General features: G+C 39.9%; 1 protein-coding gene across 3 annotated transcripts in view; it reads right to left on the minus strand.

Annotated features, from left to right (window-relative positions):
* LOC139941447 (small conductance calcium-activated potassium channel protein 2-like) overlaps positions 1-22,426 on the minus strand; it is a 183,675-nt gene that overhangs the window by 51,023 nt on the left and 110,226 nt on the right. For all 3 annotated transcript variants that reach the window (XM_071937944.1, XM_071937943.1, XM_071937945.1), the window contains one exon: positions 7,016-7,434. In XM_071937944.1, coding sequence (XP_071794045.1) covers positions 7,016-7,434 — 419 coding nt within the window. The remainder of the gene's footprint in view (positions 1-7,015; positions 7,435-22,426) is intronic.

Consider the following 22,426-nt stretch of genomic DNA (forward strand, 5'->3'; position numbering starts at 1 on the left):
TTAACACAATTAAAGAGCTGCCGGGTGATGGGAAAGAACGTGATGGGTAGGAAAGCTTAGATTCATTCCCCAATTTACTGCCGAGAAAGTCGAACAAAATCTAGTTTTTTTTCTTCCCGCGGAATTAAGAATCCGTGAATCCCAACACAATCACATTAGGAAGTTACTATGGCAACGCACTATACGGTTGGTGTAGGGCTTTCGTATGGATACGTGACGTGTACTTCATGCATGGCAAACTCATGTGGAGCAGGACCATACTTTATTTAATCATCATTTTTTTTAAATATTATCCAATCAAATTACAAATTTAATTTGTTTGAGTATTCCAAAATAAAAGACAAACAGTATGCATGATACTTGTGATTGTGTTCTTATACTATTTGTAGCGAGTGGGAAATGTTTTGTTTGAATATCTTAAATCCAAAGATGATGACGATTGGAAAAATGTGTAAATCGGCGAGCGAAAAACAAAAGGTCCTCATGTTTATAAGTGTTGTAATGTTAATGGTATTGGCGTTTATTAACACAAAACAAAATTGATATATTCATTCCTAAAACAGTCTCAGCTCCCATGGAAATACACAACCATTTTGACTGCTACCCTTATTCTGTTAAGCATACTTGTATTGTTCTGAGCTTCTGTTTGTTTTTAGTTACAAGCAGCTCAATGAACTTGGGCCCTGCTCGTCTACATTTTAACCCAACACCTAACGGCATAGATATCACCCAAAGTATCACCGGGTTGGCAAAATGTGCATACCTTAAGGCGCACTGTAACCAGCCGTAATAGCCCAATGTGATTACATTGCGTCAGTCCTCACTCGTTTCCCCCAAGACAGTAACAAACTTACTGTATAATCCCGACTAGTTGATACCATTTCCATCTGATGGCAACGTCTAATAGCATTACCATGCGTCATGCACCATGCTAGTTATACATCCTAATCTAGGGTCAGATTGTTAACATGGTAGAGATAGCACGTGGAAACGAGTGCACGTTTTAAAAGAGCATTAGAGAAAATTTTTCATAAATTGGAGAAGATGAGAAGGTGTTGCCTCAACTAATTTATAGATCGGTTTAGTTTATACTGCAGGCCCAAAACAGAGGCAGCAATAGTGGAATGTAAATAATAGGCTGGTAATGTTCATGTTTTATGGTGCATTTATCACACAGCTGAACTGGGAGCCACGCAGAGGTGATCTCAAACGGCTTATTTGCCCTTTATCTGGCCTTTCTTTTGCAACGTCACGGTCTGAGTTTTTGCCATGGAAAGCCATAAATACAAATCAAAAACACTCAACAAATCATCATGTATTTCAGCTCATGTATCCTCACAGAAAGTAACGAATTTGGTCACAGTTTGTCTTAACACAATTGATTGTTTTGCTATATAGCATTTGGCCGGCCATAGCAACCGGCGCATCAACAATGGCAAGGTCTGTAGAACATGCTGAACATCACTCAATCTGGAACACTGGGGGCTAGAGTTTGAGCTGATATCTTATGTTTTAAATCTCAAGACGTACCTGACGGAATGGCCTTCACTTCAGAACGTCATTCAGAACGATTTTCAATTAACTCAAAATTGGCGGCACAGTTTGAAACGTTCTAGGTGAGTTGTGCCGTCCTTCGGGAAGCCAATGGACTGCAACTAAGAAATGTAATGTAACTGTGAACCACTGATCCATAACAATACACAATATGTCCATATGCATGTGTGTTCAGTTTAGAGACGAAGCTACTTCTCGAGGAAGATGACAATTTAGTTTAGTAAAATAGTAGTGTACCTGCGGTTCATTTAGAGGTAAAGCTATTTCCCTGACCCTTGTCATTACATGGTCTTACGAATGAGAAGTGTGCTATATGGGAGGCCCCCGTGATGCTTAATACGGTCGAACCCTAAAGCAAATGAAGGCCAAACGTGACATCTCTCTAATTGTGGTCATTAAGTCAAGCAAAATTATCGTTTATGACATCTTAACGGCAATTTAACTTTTGGCTTAAATAGACAAGTACTTTCCTGATCATTATCATCACAATCAATTCTCTAATGCTTACAATGTAGCCTACAGCTGCATCCCTCTAAGACTAGACACTCGGTAAGCCACTGTGTCTGGGCTTAAAGACACTGGACACTATAAGTAATTGTCAAAGACCAGTCTTCTCACTTGGTGTACCTCAGCATGTGCATACAATAACAAACAAATGTGAAAATTTGAGATCAGTTGGTCGTTGAAGTTGCGAGATAACTATGAAAGATTGAAAAAACCTTGTCACACGAAGTTGTGTGCTTTCAGATGCTTGATCTCGAGACCTCAAAATCTAATTCTTAGGTCTCGAAATCAAATTCGTGGAAAATTACTCCTTACTCGAAAACTACGTCACTTCAGAGGGAGAGGTTCCTCGCAAATATCAACGTCTCCCAGTTACTCGTTAGCAAGTAAGGTTTTATGATAATACTTATTTTGAGTAATTACCAATATAGTGTCCACTGCCTTTAAGGAGGCTTAACTTATTACTGCTTAATTCATATTGTCGTACGAACTGTTCTTGCATGCGTCAACGTTAACAAGGGATCAGATTGACTCAGTGGTTTCTTTCCCTGCCTTTCACCTCTGTGGACCCTGGTTCGAATCCCACACCACACCAGACTGGAACCGTGCATGTGAATTTTGTTTTTCGTTTAGATGATCTTCCCATCAAGGGAACTCGGCAAACTCCCACAAGGAGATATAAACACCCAGCTGGCAACATCCGATCTCTCTCATACAAACATTGGTTTAACGTCTATGATTATGAATTGCACAAATCAAGAAATTATGATTCAGCTAGACGACAATATTTATTCTAGTCAGTGTGAAATCAGCGGTTAGCTGAGGATTCGAACCCACACCCTTATGATTGCAAGTCCTGCAGTCCAATCACTTGACCACGGTGACTGTGCAGTCCCCACCTGAGTGCATAGGCTTCCCCCTTTGGAGTTTTCCTCCCACATCTAAAACTAAACATTTTTTTCTTGTTTCCTATTCATCTTGTTGTTGACACTAATAATTGTAATAATGGATGCGTTATCAATATTACCAGCCCCCCCCCCGAAAAAAAGAAGGCAATTCTTCATGGAAGATAGAAACAAATTTGAACGATTGCAAATCTTGTCATATGCCTTTGTCATGTTTGTTGCCGACAATTGATATTATTTACGAAAACTGTTGGAAGCAAAATGCTTGTCCTGGATGCTGACATTACGTCACTAAATCGTTCCAGTGGTGCAAATTATAGTCCACTTTCAATGGTACATCAATAGTCAAAGAAAAACACATCTTGTGTGACCGATAATTCCAGCAAATGTGTCAAGACAACAAACAAACTCGATGAATTTGGGGAATTTCTTTTTTATCAAGCCTAAATTCCAGACACTTCAGTGCCGAGTAAAAAAAAAAAAAAACGGGAGAAATTGATTGTCTCGCTTTGTCGTTCCAGTAATTCAATTACTCGCCAGAAATTATGTCTAGCAAGATGCTATATGCCGAGAGAAAGAGAGGTAGAGTTAGAAACAACCCAGCGTCAATTTAAAATTGACGTTATAGGAGAGTAACTCCCGAGGTGGACCTAGTCCTGTATGTCTGTTCCCAGGATACAAGGTTACCTTCGTCAAAGAGGAGGGATGAGTGCCGAGAGACATCAGTTAGCAGGCCCCGGCCTCTTTTAAATACATGTTTATTTAATCTGCATCATCCCTAGAACAAAACAGAGATCGATTTTCCCATCTTGGTTCTTGTTAGAGTCCACACCTCTTCGTCGAAGCAATGCGAGGCATCAGATTGAACCTTATCATTGCAACTCGAATAAACCCGTCTTCTATCCTCATGAATACATATAACTAGATTTGTTGTTCTTTTTTCTGCGTTGATGCCACTCCGACGAATGTTTTCTGCATCTTTGTTTAAAGGCAGTGGACACTATTGGTTATTACTCAAAATAATTATTAGCATAAAACCTTACTTGACAAACGAGTAATGGAGAGAGGTTGATAGTACAAAACGGTGTGTGAAGTAACGTAGTTTTCTAGAAAGAAGTAATTTTCCACGAATTTGATTTCGAAACCTCCGAACTAGATTTTGAGGTCTCGAAATCAAGCATCTGAAAGCACACAACTTCGTTTGACAAGGGTGTCTTTTCTTTCATTATATCTCGCAACTTCGAGTACCGATTGAGCTCAAATTTTTACAGGTTTGTTATGTTATGCATATGTTGAGATACACCAATTGAGAAGACTGGTCTTTGACAATTACAAATAGTGTCCAGTGTCTTTAAAAATGTAGATTTTACGGTTTGGCCGTACAGAGAGAGCCCGATCAATGGGTGTTGATTGTGCAGGGCGCAGTTTGAAGGCACATGAATTAATGAATATATGTTTGCAAAATCCACGCAGGGTTTCAGTCTGGATTTGTTCATAAGTCTGGATGGAAGCCAACTAATATACATACGACGCTAAGGCTCAACTTACAGACAATGCTGCTATGCATCAATATGAGAAAACATTTTCTTTCAGTAGATTTATTCAGTTTGATACTACGGTAACTCGTTTGTAGGCTGTTTCTTCTTGTTCAACAAAACAAACATTTCTGTAATGTGTTTAGCTGAAGAAAAAGTAGAAACCCGAACAATCCTTCCCTTGAAATTTTTTGTTTGTTAAAGACACAAGTCTAAATTCATTCTATGCCAGCAATTAGAATTGTATACTTTTCAAAACCTCAATATGGCCAATTTCAGTTGTTTTTTTCGAGCGTACTTTACAATGTACAATGTACGTCATTTGTGAAATGGTGCAGACTTTTTCCAGTCTATCCTCAATTTCGATTACAATAGGTTAACTTGAAACTCATGGATGCAATACAATGATGTACAAAAAAGAAGTCTCAGATAAAAAAACCAATATGATTTTCTTTTCCCCGATTTGTGCTAACCCCTTTCCGTGTATCTCTTAAAAGTCCACCTGTGTTTTAAAAATGAGGTCAAAGGCATTTCAACGCGTAATTACGGACACTATTTAAAAATTCAAGAGCTCTTCACTCAAACTGAGTCAAGCAATTCAAGCACATCATCAACATTGTCGCAAGAAAGGAAACGCTCTAGGGAATTATTCAAAGTGCTTATGGCAGGCCCGTGAAAGTTCCACATAAGAATTATAGACGAGGAACATATTACGAATATTGGCCTTCATAAATAGCAATATCCACTTAAAAATATGATGGGCAAAGAGGCTATACTGTTATACTGTAATAACAATTTACGGACTTTGACCTCGTTTGCTAATTATTAGCAGCAAAATTACTAAGATTTGCTCTGGATTATTTGCGGTTTTTTACTCTACGTACTATATACTGGTTATTTTTCAAATAAGTGTTTGTGCACTCCTCTTTCAAAGTTAACCCTAAAAACCAAAATGGCTGCTGGCCCCGACCTACATACATAATATTCCATGCCAAATATACACCCACCAGTATCTAGGACGCAATATGGGCTCAATGCTCACCCAAACGTAAATGACACTGGCACCCAATAACAAAAGTTGCATCGATACCAAGATAAAATAGCCGTCGGATCTGTAGAGAAAAAACTCCAAGGGTAAATGTGTCCGCACCGTGTCCCATGGGTTCTAGTATAGGGACGGCGCGTTACGTTCTTTTATAGCCTTCATCCATTTTTAACCATGATGCAGCCCCAGCGAGCCTCGGTACCTGTCTGTATAACGTGTCCCATTCTAGACGGTGTGATCATATTGTACGGCAAGATGGAACTCAACACCAGCGACACACGAATTTCTCACTCGGAGAGTTCCGCGGGTGTGCGTTTTCCATCAGAATTTCATCTCGTCCCATGACAGCATAGTCATATACGAAATATAAATTGCCATCACTGTGACGGCGCATGCACATAATTGAGAGATGACATGGTTACACGGCTGCACAGAGCTAATCAGAAATGGCTCCAGAGGGCGCTAGTTGTCTAGAAGTCTAATATCATATAGACTTGTACCCTATCTTTATCTGCAAGGATACAGACAGGTAACTTGCTTATCAGAACCATTTATTTAAAATGGATACTATAATTTCATTCCGTATGTGTTTTGATTGGTCCGAGGTGACGTTTTGGCAGCTGCACTTTCGGTCGTCTACCAATGAATGAAGGCGAAAGGTGATTTTGGAGAGGGATCGACCTAGGCTTGAGGCCACTCTCTGGCGTAACTCACGAGCCTCGAAGTGTGACGTCAGAAGTGCACGTTAGGCTCGCATCAATGAAACAAATACCAATACCAGATTATTCACCAAACGTAAAATCTAATTTCCAAATCGATATTTATTTTTCTTAACTTCGCCTAGTTTGAATTTCCGCAGGAAAACGATAATTTGTCACCCTGGAGCAAAACATAACAATCACCACTCCAGAAGGAAATAAATGATACCACTCTACAAGTCTCATTTGCAACAATTGATCAAAATCCCAAGTGTGGAATCACAAGTAGCGAAACATGGTTATGATATTGCACAGTGGGTAAATGATATCATGACTGAAAGGGCGACCTTTGTTGCACACTTTATAATGTGTTGTGTAACGCATGTAAAAGAACCCAGTGCACGTATCGAAAATAAGGGAGGAAAATCGGATGGCACAGCAGAGAACCAACGCACAGCTCAACTCACATATTGGCCCCGACCGGAAATCGAACCGGGGTCACTTTGGTGAGAGGCGAGCGATTTACGCACTATAGCCTTACATGATTAACATAATAACCCCCTATGGCAACTTGTTTGTATACTATTGCCATTCAGCCTCTTGAGGGCGCTGCATATTATACTGTCGAGTACCATGACGTATTTGTACGTTTGTAAGGGACCTTCTCTTACAAATAAAGGTTTCCAGTGTTGGCTCCGACTGACTGAGGCACTCGGTGTCAAATCTAGCCACGTGGTTTTGTTCTTTCGTAAAAAAGGTCCAGAGGAAACTTACCTTTCACATACATGGAGAATCCAACTCGCTATAATCCATAACGTGACAGTGAACACCAATAATACTGTTCCAGGACATATCGTCATTAGAGTTTTCAGTACAAATCTAGTGTTGAAGTTTATTCTGTTGAGGGCGCCTATGCTTCTCGACGAGGCGTCTGTGAACAGTTTGCTGTGCAACAGCATCACACGGCATATCAGGTAGAGTCTTAGAAACATTGGGATCGAGAGAATTATATCTATGTCGGCCGTGGCCTTTCTCGGGTCGTGTGTGTACGCAAATTCGGCTGTCCATTCGAAATAGTAGGCTCCTGGAACAGGATGGATTATACACACTATGAGTTCACATGTGATGAGGGAAATACGTGACCACGTCATTGCTATCCGCCATTCGTCCGCACAATTATCCACCAGGAAAAGCTGTGTAACAAAAAACAATAGCGGTTTAAAATATTTGATTAAAAAAACAAAAGAAAACACAAAATTAAACCAATTTGTGACCTTGCAACGCATCCAAACCGAATACGGCGACAAAGGGGATCCAAGAGGCATATACTTGTACTATGATGCAGCCATCATGATTTTCTCCAATTCAAAACAATGAACCCAAACCGAGGCTTGAAGAAGAACAAGTCTGGCTCCTTTTTATATGACGAAAGATATTAATCATTGCGGGTATTGAATGCAAGGAACATGTCCAAGATGGAGGTAGCATTTTACAGTTTAAATATGGCAAACCAAGAACTTGCTTATGCACACAAATCTAATGGGATGTTGCTGTTGCTACATCAAAACAGTTGGAGGACCATGGAAATGTATTTGGTTAAAACATATCATTGCAGCCTGGAGAAAGAGCAGGGGGAACATTTCAGTTTTGAAGTTTTAAAAACCTCGTTCAAAACCCTTTTCTTTCTGCTAAACACGGGAAAAATGCAATGACAATGACAATGACACACAATTGACAATACCCATACAATCAGTTACAATTTAAATGGAACAAGTAGTCGTCCTCAGGGTTTATATGTTGAGGTATTAATGGCTTCAGGTTCATTGATTAAGCCATTTAAAGAGCATGAAAGGCCAGACGGTTTATATCGATAACACATTTAGTCAGAGTATGGCACCCAGGCGTGAGTGTTGCATTGAACGTTATCGCAGTGTCCTTTACACACAAATTCCTTTAAAAGTCCTTCGCTGAGAGGCCATGTTGATTTTTCATTCAGTTAATGAACTAGACATAATTGTCCCAGTCAGGAATGTCAACACATGACCTGCCAGACAACGTCAGATTAAATAGTCCAAGGATTCATAAATTTAATATCACATCGCAAAGGCTTTATATTACAAGCATATTACAAACAATATTTTGCTAACAATAACAACAAAAACAGAGCAAGCGATGCCAGACACAGAGAGACTGCGCCAAGGATATTAGTCTGGCCCCTAATCGCTGTTATAGAATATTGCCTATACTAACTAGAGTATATACCTAGGCCCTTTTCGAAACCACGGCAACGGCTACAGATTCGGCTCAGGCTAGCTTGGCCCGTGGTTGTTTTTACAAGTGCGCGGGCTTTGCGTACGTGCTTAAGGCATCGGATGGGAAGACGGAGCGTGAAGCCGAATCCAAGACCAAAGCCGTTAGTTCGAACAGGGCCATAGAGTCAGCGCACTTCAATGCCTCGCCTGTTGTTTCAACCTTATGGGGATTTCATGAATGACAATTTTCTGCTCCAAGAGAATTCCCTGCTAAGGGCCCCCTCACCCTGTATAACGGAAGAAAGCAAGCGTTCAAATGATGATAATGCACCCACAAGTGCGCCTGAAATATACAGCCTCGTGTGTGGGTGGACAACTCGCGTGAAATGGCAATAAATGTCTCCTCAAGGCATTCCTGTTATTCCCGAATGATAAATGTTTTCATGTGTAAAAGGCTTGCTTCTTTTATGCACTTTCAATTTTTAGGGGCAACCTGGTTTTCGCCAGCGCAGCAGTTAAAAGTCATTGTTTTATTTGGGGGGCATGAGTATACATAAATTGCCACAAGAGACAAAAAGGCTGAAACCATTCAACGTTTGCCATACAAATAACATAAATGTAAATGTGGAGGGCCTATAATAAACCAAGAAGTTGCTCTCCGTTTAATGATATCCTATTCAATGGGACACACAAACCTCCAGCTGTGTCCGCAAAACACGCTGTGACTTGGCAAGAGTAGAGTACTACAGTGACGTCACGCCACGTCAAAGTCTAGTCTGGTGCGCTGCGCCACGAACGGCATGTGTAGTGACTGAATGCGAATATTATATGCGATACGGATTTTGACGTCACAACTGTGCTCAACTCCTGCAAACTATCGCTGCGAAAACAGCCGAGTGACGTCAAAATTCGCTTCGCATTTGCAGGAAATATGAACCGGGCTTTAGACGAAGGACGTCGTGGATCACTATCTTTAAAGGCAGTGGGACACTATTGGTAATTACTCAAAACAATTATTAGCACAGAACCTTACTTGGTAACGAGTAATGGGGAGAGATTGATAGTATAACGCATTGTGAGAAACGGCTCCCTCTGAAGTAACGTAGTTTTCGAGAAAGAAGTAATTTTCTACTAATTTGATTTCGGGGCCTCAGTGTTAGAATATTAAGGGTCCCGAAATCAAGCATCTGAAAGCACACATTCTCGTGTGACAAGGGTGTTTTTTCTTCAATTATTATCTCGCAACTTCGACGCCCAATTGAGCTCAAATTTTGAAAGGTTTGTTATTTTATGCATACGTTGAGATACACCAAGACTGGTCTTTGACAATTACCAACAGTGTCCACTGCCTTTAAGCAGGTTTAAATTTGTTGGTTTGCTTAAAAGAATAACTCTGATGGGGAGTACATGATTTTGTACAATCATACAATGTGATCCATTGTAGCAGAGAAAATACTGACAGGATAGATAGACCGGAGTGCAGCATATTCGCAGTGTTCGCGAATTATTCACGGTCAGGGAAACACGGCACAAGAAATCCCAAAACCAGCTTCGATGTGTATTGATCTTTTTAATGTCGCTATAAACACAGCATCGACATCAGACGGCATGTTCAGGAGGACATGAACTCAGAATATCGGGGTATCAACCGCCCTGCATCACACCACGGCAGGATTTAACCAGTGTTGGGTAGCAGGATTATAATGAACTGTCATTCTGACAAGGTTCCTCTTCTGTCACTGAAACGCAAAGTCAACGCACTTTTGTTGTCGTAGTTCCGTTTGGAATTTTTTAGCATACTTATCCCATGTTGTTAATTATATTACCCTATAGACAGTGACACAAGTACAGCTGTTTTGTTACTATTTATATCGTTGTAAAACAACGCTCTAAAATAATGAACTGTAAATTTTAGTGAAGAGGTACTTAGTCAACTATTACCGGTCTCTTAATAACTCAAGTGTTTAAGTCTAATAACACTCTGGAAAAGCTCTTAAACAGACTATTCAGAACACAATCTCGATCCATGCCTTGTGCTTTTATTTTTACATTCAAACTATTGGTTTTCCCTTTCTTCACATGCATTTGAGTGTGTGTCTTTCCTCTAAACCGCGGTGGTGATCGCACTGACAAAACATTTTTTTTATAGAAACAATCGAGTAATCACAGATCGAAGTTAGCAGTGTCTCTGATTTAGAAAAACATCACCCGATTGCTTTTCTGGCCCGTGAGCAACCGTTTTAAAATACCTAGAGAATCTGTGGCTGGATCGAAATTACATGTTTATAGAAACAACTTTAAGGGTCAATACCTAAGTGCATATGGGGATACCGACTAGCGTTACAATGTGTGTAGGGGCGTAGACTGTACTGATTTGGTTTTGGGGGTTTTCTCCAGAATTTGCAATGACTTGACTTGTCCCGAGAGAGGAAGAGAGGCACGGTGTCAGCGAGTAGACCGCCGGCCTTCATCGGGGCTGATGTTTAACGAGCAAGGGTGTATTGCTCTGTAAATGTCATTCTTGTATTCTCTAGACCACTCTGGTCTTGTCACTCCGTCGTTTTAGTTGTCTGCGGGGGTTTGCATTTTAACGATTGTCATTTATGCCCACTCATTGATGTCATATAGCTGAGAAAAAAATCTCCAAAACATGTTTCAGTTGCTACTTAAGATTTGTTTTACTCAATAAGCATACCATTTATAAAATAAGTCGAGTCTAAATTTCTTGCAATTCATTACTGATGGACGAAATAAGAATCGCTCCCTGTACGTAAATGTACTTCTTTGTCTTTGTCCACATACTGGTAAATAATATTCTTTATGCCCATTGCAATAAATATTTTACAAATAAAGAAATAAAAAACATTGAATCGCAAAAAAGTAGTGAAAGTAACAGCCATTGGCGACTTCAACAAAATGAGTTAATCAAAAAATTCACCAAGTCTGTAGGCAATACAAGGATAAAATGGCATTTGGTGAGAAGCGACAACACTCTTTGCGTTGGCCTTGACATTCAGTGATAGTGGATAGTTTCTGGGTTCACGAGCAAACGCTGAAATTTAGGAGAAAACAAAGTTTAAAAGTAAACTTGACCATAACTAAATTATGTTTGCTGTGTCTGAGAGATTATTGTACATCCATTACATATCAGCTTCGCATAGACTCTCTTTGGAGGTGCTTGACTGTTCATAGTTGCACCTTTATTTGTTCAGTATTCAGGCAATGACTAAAGTGCTTGGGGCACTACTTGGGAATACATTGTTTTGTAATTCACCAGTAATGTGCAATAACAACATTTTAAAAGGTGGCAATTACGAGGCTCTGCTTACAATGTGAGTATATGACATCATAAGTATGTTTGCTCTGTGTCGAGACAGCGAATAGAAATCCGCTCCCGAGACGCGCATCCAAACGCCAATCACATGCAAGGCCTTTACCCCAACCCCTTACAGTCAAATCCACCCCGCGCAACGTTCTCAGAGGACACCTAATCTTCTTAAAGGCACTGGACACGTTTGGTTATTGTCAAACACCAGTATCCTCACTTGGTGTACCCCGCCAAATGCATAAAATAACAAACCTTTGAAAATTTTGCCCCAAATGAAGAAGGAAAAAACCACCATTGTTGCACTTGTGCCTTCAGATTGCTTATAGCTGAAGTATTTTTCTATTTGAGTGAGAAATTAACTCGGTCCCCAAATTACGTTACTTCAGAAGGAGCCCTTTGCTCGTTGCCAAGTAAGTTTTTATGACAACAGTTTTTTTGAGTAATTACCGGTAGTGTCCGTTGCCTTTAAGGCATAAAGACACCACATTCAGAGTCGGCCGTGTCACATTGACAGTCAACCGGGAGAATTGAATTGGTTTCTCGTGCCCGCTGTCTGGTTATATCGCCGCACTCCACCGCAGCAGTAAGACCGTGACGTCATCTCAGGCAAGACGTCACACCACAACATGAGTTTTTGACATTAACGGTCTGTACAACGGCCAAGCTGACTCACACAGTGAGGTCTAGCCTTGGTAAACTGATTGGACCAAGGAGATGCAAACTGATCATTGTTCCTGTATGATGAATCAACCATCTTAAATACAATCTTCACTGAAAAGACGGGGACAACTGCAAACTGACAAAACAAAAATGCAGATTCATAAATGATGTTGATAAAATGACACCACTAGCTGCCAACAACAGCTAAAGAACTAGGTCAAATGATGCATCATTCAAATTATGTATGTACCCTGTGAGGGAATACATCTTATAAATCGTGTAGGGGACATTGTCATAGAACTGCTTAAGCAGATAACTTTGCTTAACTCCTGCATAGCGGAAATAAGCAGGATACCAGCCAGAAATGGTACATGTGACATGATATTTAGGCTGGTAACCTTAATCTGGTAAGCACTGTTGTTTTTCCTAGCTTACTTTTGTGCTTAATCAGCTCTATAAAATTTGACCAAGCTTTTGCAGACGCGGATGGTGTGTGTCAAGCATGAAAACATGGTCACTCTATAGTCAACCTGAACTTAGCTCAGGTGAAGCCACATTTATTTTAGTTAATCATGTAAATGCTGCTGAATCAATATGCTCTTGCTTTTATAATAACGAGCTGTGGGACTATCTATATTGACGTCACTTTGGGATTTAATTTCACCTCAACTTGACAGTCGATGTATTGGTGTCGCACTATCTCTTAAACCCATCACTAATTTGATATCTCGAGACTGGTTTTACCTTTCCAGTGGCAGAATGCATAATGAAAGCGCTAGTCTCCACATTATAATAAGTGTAGCCGATGAAGCGATACGCATAGTAAGGGCACGGCAAACCCGAAAGTGCATACTACTACATATTGAAAGGTAAACGAACCCCATTTACCCAAAACAGCGAGAGGGAAGGGATGGAGAGAGATGGTGAGAGGGGGGGGGGGGGGGGTAAAGGAAAGAAAACATATCATCGACTCCCCAACTGATCTTGGCCTGTCAGAAAACATACAGACTGCCATTCGATCTTGATAGGTCGACGACAGCCGGGCTAAGAATAGCACATGTTTGGAATGACGTCACAGAGCGAAGAAACCCCGCCATGCGAGAGCAAAGTATAGACGAAGAAAAAAATGCAGTGCAACTGAATATCACTGTGTAGTACCGTAATACAGGATGCTGTTAAACTCGCCTACTGCTCATGACTTTTTTTTTGCGTTGAAGAGCTTGGAATGCTGATATTTCCGTTTCATAAAAACTCACGTTTTGGCATTTATATAACCCTTCTGTAAAGTACGTTCAACCCATACAGGTCGATTCGTTTTACGACGGCAAAAGTCCCATCAGTATGTTATTCATAAAGCATACAGTTTTAAAAGTTAATTTTATGGTGTAGAAGACAAACAGATGAATGTTTTAAAATCAATGAACTGTGTGCAAAAAATGTGATTGCAACAACAATGAGTGATATTAAACGCACTTCACATGGAAGGTTCCCCTTTGTTTTGTCTTGGGACTTAAATCTCATCTACAAATTATAAGCCCACGTACATGTCTGTACCAGTGTCCATTCCTAGGATCCAACGAATATGCCTCCAAGCGCTGTGTTACAGCCAACCAGCACAGTGTCTATATGCCTAGCAAGCCCCTTTGTCTATGTCTATACACAAGCCAAAAGGTTATGCCTAAACCACGCAGCCCAGTGTCTAATGCCTACAAACCCAGTGTCCATATTTATAAGCCCAGTGTCCATGCTTATAAGCCCAGTGTCCATGCTTATAAGCCCGGTGTCTATTCCTGTAAGCCCAGTGAATAAGCCTGCAAGCCCAATGTCTATGCCTACAGAACCAGTGTAATATGCATACCGGACCGGTCCAAGTGTCCATGCCTACAAACCTAGTGGGTCCACTGCCTGTGGCTATTCCTATACAAGCACAGTGCCTGTGCCTACCAGGCCCATGACCAAGCCTACCAGCCCAGTGCCTGTGCCTACCAGGCTCAGTGAATAATATGCCTTACATTACAATTCCACAAGCCCCGATATTACGAGAACGAAAACGAGAACGATAAAAATGCACGCTCGCGATTGGTTGAATTGCTCCACGCAGAATACGCCCACGCTCATTCAACCAATCGAGGGCGTGCATTTTTATCGTTATCATTTTCGTTCTCGTTATCGGGGCCTGTGTAACCGGGCCTTAAGCCTACAAGCCCATGTCCTAGCCCACGAGCCCAGTGTCTATGCCTAGCAGCCCTTTAGCCCACGCCCACCGTACTCAGTGTCTAACCAAGCTTATCCGCGTCCCTGCCACAAACTCCAAAGCCCCAGCCTTCCCTGGGCATCAGTAATCTCTCTGCCATCTGACTGATCAAACTGGAATTTAAACAAAGGTCACATTAACGGTGAAGAGCAACAGACAGCATCAATTTGAACTAAAAATAAACCTCCAAAGCTTTCAACGTCCACTGTTGCTACCTTCAAGATGAGTTTAATAGAGTGCTCTGTGGTAAGAATATGGTGGTTTCCAGTAACCTCGCAACGTCGTTTAGTCATTTTTTTACTTTCTCTTTCTTTCATGTTCAATGATTTGTCTAAATTTTATTATCTTACAGACTTCTTTCCCTTCATTTCGTTCCTCATTCGCGTTAATGGTATTTGAGGCGTTCAAGTCTCAATGCTGCCGTTCAATCGTTCAATCGACGTCATTAACGGAAAAAAAAATACATTCGAAACAAAACCTTCGGTAAAGATCAAACAACTTTCCGGAGAAATCAAGCAGTCTGACTCGACTAAGTACTTGGGGGTCATGTCCGGGTAGGTGCATTATTTATAAACCATATCATTGCCTTTGTAATCGCTAGTTCAGAGCATGTTACTGACCCACGCTCCCAAAGGATTAAAGTGCAAAAGACAATGCAAATGACATACGCGGGAGGCAGGGGTGGCGGGAATCAGACGAGAGAATCAAATGCACCAGGTGTCTTTTGGCGCCTTAATGCATCCCGGCCCAGTGTGGTTCCTAAATGTAATAATAAATAACAACAACAAAGACTTTTATGAAGTGCAAATAAATATTAACCCAAGGGGTGCTCAAGGCGCTCTTAAAAGGAAAATTAACTATTGAAAATGGCCGTTTCATATAAGGTGTGATTTAAATGTAACCTGGATTATGGAGTGCATTGGAAGTAATTGGAGTCCACCGTTGCATTTGCGGTTCCAAAAAAAGGAGTAGGCTATTACAAAACGGCCCGGCAAACACATTCTCAAATATGCATCCCTGTGGAGACATCTTTTGTTCTTTCCATTGTGCCTGTACTTAAGATTTTCCCAAAGACTTTGTACGCACAATTCCTTGTGGAACACACCGGTCTTCAGAATTTCTCAATGGAGTCCTGTTTTTTCCCCTTTCACCCTGGTCCCCAGAAGGTACCAAATATGCGAGCACATAGTGGCCAATCTCAAGAAAGATTTTGATGGAAAAAAGTATTTACGTGTGTCAAGTAAAAGAGATTCACAGTAGAGATTCACAGGAGATTTTTTGGTATGAATGTTAAATAACCAATAAGGTTATGTATCTGCCAATGCTCCATTTCTGCATCCCCATCTGCTCTATTAAAAATGGATCCTCGTGTGTCTTTGCTGTAGTGCTGATCCTTGAGCAACCATTTAGGCCTCGCTACGAGTGTTCTTCAAATCTTCTGGATGACACAACAACCGTGACTAGTTTTCAATTGTTGGAGGGGAAAGGGGTCGCACCTTCGACGACAGCCAATTCAATTATTGCACCATGTACTGAGTCAGATGAATTTCCAACGAGGCTCGTCTTCACAAGGAAACACATAAGTGGGTGACATTTGGTGACTCTAATATGCTATCCCCTTAGAGCTAGTTTTGCCATTGAACACACCTGATACTGCACGTACAAATCGAGGCACCATCAAATTAACACTTGTGTATCAAGGGTCCGCGGAGTTATAGCCTGAAATTCGAAAATATATTCTTTACAGGTTTTCCTTGATACTGCACATTAAGGCAAACAAAATGACCGTACTGTCGCATGGTGCATACTCACGAATCCTATCAGCTCATGACATTTTAAAGAGTTGCTTTTATCCCTTTGTACGCTAGGGCATTGAGAACACGGACAAACAGGCAAAGGGGAGATACTTACTTCTAATTTACGATGGCTAATCCATGAAGTTATCTTTGTACCGATTATTTAAAACGAATTGATGCTTAGGTTTTTTGTTTCTTGTGTAACAAATTCAAAGCAGAAACAAGAAATCCTCTTGCTTCGTATTAATCATTTTATACAATTCTTAAAACGTGTATACATGTCATATGTGAATGTTATGAAGCAATGCCATATTCTTCTCACACGCCAACAAGAGATAGTTAGTCAATAAACAAAATGAAGAGTAGGTACAATCTCCTAGCTGTCTACTTCGATCAAAAACGTGAATGAACCTTTGATTTGTTCTCATTAAGAAGCACAAGGCGAGTTTTAAGCATTGGCTTTTAAACGTTTTTGTTTTCGAATAGAGGGGAGACGTTTAAACCATAATAAACGTTGTAAATTTATGGGTATCAACTTTCAAAGGTGACTCGAACAAACAAATAAGACTACATCCGGTGAGACTTGTAAAGAAACAGTATACCATGTATACGGTATTCATCAAGCTGACTTAAAGCACGGAGAGTTACTTTACCATATCATTCATCCTTAACATCGACACCTTCGCAACATTGTGCGACCGAAGACGAAAGACTGAACCAGCTCGCGAACAAAGCTTATACATCCTCCCTGTATCAATACACCCTTTTAATAGTGAAAAATTGTCATGTTTGCGTGTCCAATAATAGACGCTTTTTAATTTAGAGGATTATTTGAAGGCAGTGTGCTGGCTCTAAATTTTGATCTAAAAGCAGAAAAATAAACTATGATTTACTGTTATATCGAGGCTCCATCCTCCACCGGCAAAAACATTTTCCCGTTGAATTCAAACGCAAGGAAACGTGCACGTGGTCATGCTTGTTTACGGTGAACAATAGAAATAACGAAGTTAGAGGTATAAAGTATAACGATTTCCTACGTGTACGACAAATACGCATGTTTGCAAAGTTGTACGAAATAAAAACACATTAGGATAATGATGACGACAAGAGGAAATAATACATGAAACGCCAACAAGAATGATATACACTTGTGTCAGACAAGTATCATTAGTCGTCAAATAGGAGACTATAGACACTTAAAAGTGTCATAAATCTTTTTTTGTAACAGCAACCTTTCAATCTCAACTGCGGACAGTCAACAAATCTTTTACTTCCCAGTGTAATATTTAACACCATGGACACTACAGAGCAATAATCACAGCAGCATTTCCGATTATTAGACATGTACATCGCCACGACGGTGCCAGACTATATTTGCGTTCATGGCGTCGTCGCTATAACACACACAAAACACTCTGTATAAGATAAACGCAGAACATCAAGAAAGGTTTTATTTTTAGTATTTTAAGCACTTCAGCATTCGGACAGTCCAGCCACCAATGCTGTAGGGATTAGCAGATATTTTAAGAAGGACACTGGCAAAAGTCAGGATATTTTATTGTGTACACAGAACACCAAAAAACATCTTGATGTTCAGGGAGCACTGGCATCACTCCCCGATTGCCCTTATCTAAACGGCAGTGGTGTTGTTACAGCGTGAGAAGGGTTGAAATGTCTTTTGACAGCGAGGAGGAAATCACAACATTCGAAACACGTCTACACGTGATGAAGATGACGAGTGAACATAGAGCGTACACACAGTGTGAGATGAGAACGAGTAACTACATCAAGCTAAAAAATAAGGCTTCCCGCGAGCAAATAAAACACAGGAAATTGCGACTAATTTGCAGGATACTTCAGACCGAGAAATCAATCTGGTTTAGATGAAACATCAACGCGTATACACGGAAAAGCAATTACGCTAGACATGTACTTCGGGGTATAGAGAGCTTGGGATGCTAATACAAAAAGAATAGTTACAACCCTCAAAAGTGAAAAAAAAATCAACGTCCGTGGCTCTGTTTTATCTAACAATTTGAAATCAATTTTGTATACGTTCCAGAGGTAGCAATACCGTCAACATCCGTTACTAAGAAAATTTTTATGCGAATCTAAATTTGAGTAATTACCAAACGTGTCCAGGGGTTGATTTCACAAAGTGTTAATACTAGTCTTATCTAGAGTAAGGACGAGTAACCAGTCCTAACTTAGGACTAGCCTAAAGTTTTAAACAACTCCTAGGACTAGTCCTAAGTTATTTGTAAAAATCGACCGTGCCTTAAATCTACGTATACTTGTATATATTCATAAGTTAGTGATTCCAACGCATACTTTCGTCCCTTGGAAGCGCGATTGATCCATGTCTCTGGTTTAATGTCCCACTGCCCTCACTCAGCATAAACTATAATCCAAACAAGCATTCATACTCCACTGGCATCGCGGCGCCCACAGTGACAGTATACTTTGTGAACTAGTCAATCATTCCTGTATGGTTCAACGAGGATAAAACAAAAACACCACATCGCCGGGGTGAGCAAGAAACTCCTACACATTCGAGGTTCAAACTGCTCCACATGTACTATCTACCATGTAGGCCAAACACATGGTGTGCCTACAATACGGTGGGCATTGATGTTAGTAACACTGTACCACCGGATGCAGTATTGATCTCTAACAGAGCGAGTAAATAAGCAGACAATAATGGTATCATTTGGGTTCCTGCCTTAATATTGACGTTTCTTGCATACGGGACTGTTGCGATTGTTTAACACGGGGGCGGACGAATGGAATAGGCATTGGAAATATGAATAAATGTGATGTTAGTTATTGACGGGCCTCGTTTAATGGTATTACACCATTGGCTTTGTGGGAAAACATTATCATAGTAATAAATATGACGAAAGTGGGACACAAGTTCAAAATGTATCAACTCGTGTACACAGTGTGCACCGTTTTCGTGAATATCATTAAAAGTTTAAAGGTTGCTCGTTGTTTTTGTAACATTTGTTTATGTTTTGTTTTATCTATACTACTTCCGAAAAAACTTCAATGAACAGGCATGAAAAAAGGTGCTCTAAAAAATGTGTCCTGCATTGCATTGTAATAGTATTCAACATATAGCTTTTGTGTAATACAGAAATTGTTATACTCTGCAATTGCGTTAAAAAGAATACCTTCAAAGAAAGTCTCACAAATGCTGCAGCAACATAATCATTACTAAATAAGCAATAGTGGTCAATTAAACAACCGTATAAAATAAAAAGCTTGCCAGAACAGACACGCTAAGTCGATAAAAGTGGAAGGAGATAACAGTGCCCGATAATTATCCAAAATGTTAAATGATGTCTGAGAATACACACTCTCACGATAGTTCACCTATAACTAACTGCTAGCTAATGACGGCATTTGTTTAACGGACAGCTAACCTTTTCCGAAAAACCTTACATGTGAAGCTGTGATTTAAAGCACAACGCGTACATTGTTTGATGTGGTGATTGTAAGGAAGTAAATGCGTTCAATCTACATAAAAAGGTTCATAGAATTTTTACTTTACTTGTTGGCAAAGGTAATGGGGGGGGGTACATTAAAAGTCACATGTGAAACTTTCAGCTGAATACAGTGTCTTGTTGAGAAAACAGCAACATGTCACGGTATTTTACCGTCAAATCAAATGAGTTCTCACTCGAAATTCAAAGACTTCAGGCCTGAATCCATTTTAAGGCACATGCAAGTACACAAATTTATGCAACAATGGTGTTTTGTATCATTATTTTCATGCAACTGCAATGTCAAATTGAGTCAACATTTATACAGATTAGTTAATAGTTGCTCTTTTTGGGATATACCAAGTGAGAATACTGGGATTTGACAATGTTACCAAAAGGTGGCCAGTGCCTTGAAATTAAAAGCATCCTACACGGACCCGTGTGTCGGCCCACACTTCTGATCACCCTAAACTGGGTTGCCCTCCTGTCAAACGTGAATCAAATCAAGTCAGAGATGCTGCACCCAGATTAGAACTAAGAGGTGGGGAACTGTCAAACAAACTGACAAGCTTTGTTTTCATCTAGTTTGGAAGGCGACGGAGCGGCACAGTATCAACACACAATTCGTTGGTGTTCTGGGTTTTACAAATTTGATTTATGTGATTTGAATAAGACAGTTTATGCAGGGTTTTCAATGGAAGCCACACTCAAGCTACAAAACACACACACAAAACAAAGAGAGCTAGGTAAGACAAGTCACTAGGTTAAGGTGACTCGATCCTCGAAATTGACTGGTCAGAGAGCAAGAGAAGACGGGTCAAGCAAATCAGGGAATAAAACTCATTTTCTTACCGAATCCAGTGGATTATGACCAAATTCTCTTTGAATTATTAAGTGAGTTCCGTGCCATAACTAATGGGTCAAGAGGCACATGCCCCCCCCCCCCCACCCCCTGCAATTGAATTGTCGACTAATGGTGAAAACTCAAACGCACCGAGATTGTATGCAGTAACATTTCCGATGGTTTAGGTTTTTAACTTTTAACGTTGTCTGAATAAGTAATTTTAATTCTTATTCTAATTCTAACTTCAAACTTTTTGTAAACTAAGTGTTCTATTTACTAGCAAACAATATATTGTTGTTTTACCTCCGTGTCAGATTATTAGATAAAAAAGCAAGTGTGAGTACTGAAAAGGTGATTGCTTAGGCAAAATGCAAACAGAAACTGCAATCAGCAGAAACTGCAATCAGCAGAAACTGCAATGTTAATCTACAAGAAGTTTGAATTTTCACCAAACTGAACTCACGTCTTTTTCCTTCGCTTCGTAATTTACTAATAGTTTGGATGAATCAACGACTAATCTTGCTACAACATGCAGTAACCAAAAGGTAGTTTAAAACGAAAATTCTGAACCGAAATTAAAATGGTTCTCATTGTATTTAAATGTGTCTCCTGACACTACAAATAAATATGGATGAGTTTACACTATATTACTAATCTACACAATCGGTTACCACAGCCTAATTTAGATCTGATATAGCTCTGATTAAACTTCATTGTTTCTTTGTCTTTAATCATCAGTAAGAAGCCATCTTTAATCTTTAAAGTACGCATATTAAACGTTTGTCGATGTGTTCTTGCCGAAACTCAGTGACAACATTGACACACAATTAAACGGACTTTCTCTTTGAAAAAACAATGCATAAATAACCAGAGATAAAACATACACACTGTTTTATTTAAATCCAAATCGCCTCAAAATCCCCAAGTTGGTTTGTGTGGAATCAAAAGTTGTGTGTTCGTGACTTAACGTAAAAATGCTCGCTTATAGGCAAAGTATATACATTTTGTTTAAAGACACTGAACACTATTGGTAACTGTCAAATACCAGTCTTCTCACTTGGTGTATCTCATCAAATGCATAAAATAACAAAGCTGTGTAAATTTGAGCTCAATTGGTCATCGTGGTAGAGAGATAATAAGGAAAGAAAAATCACCCTTGTCGCACGAAGTTGTGTGCTTTCAGATGCTTGACTTCGAGACCTCAAATTCTAAACTTGAGGTCTCGAAATCAAATTCAGGGAAAGTTACTTCTTTCTCGTAAACTACATCACTTCAAAGCGAGCCGTTTCTCACAATGTTTTACTATCAACCTCTCCCATTAATCATTACCAAGTAATTTTTTTTGTTAATAATCATTTTGAGTAATTAGCAATAGTGTTCACTGTCTTTAAATACAATACAATACAACTAACATGCGAAAAGTTAATTTCCGTTTTGCTCGCGTTTTTGAGATATCGCCTAATTTAACGCAGGGAAACAATCCCTTTTAGAAAATACCCTATCGAAAGCTGTTGTTGGCTTCTAACCCAAAGTTTGCATTGCAATTAACTTTAAGAGTGTATATAC

The sequence above is a fragment of the Asterias amurensis genome, chromosome 9 (assembly GCF_032118995.1).
Source record: "Asterias amurensis chromosome 9, ASM3211899v1".
NCBI lineage: Eukaryota > Metazoa > Echinodermata > Asteroidea > Forcipulatida > Asteriidae > Asterias > Asterias amurensis.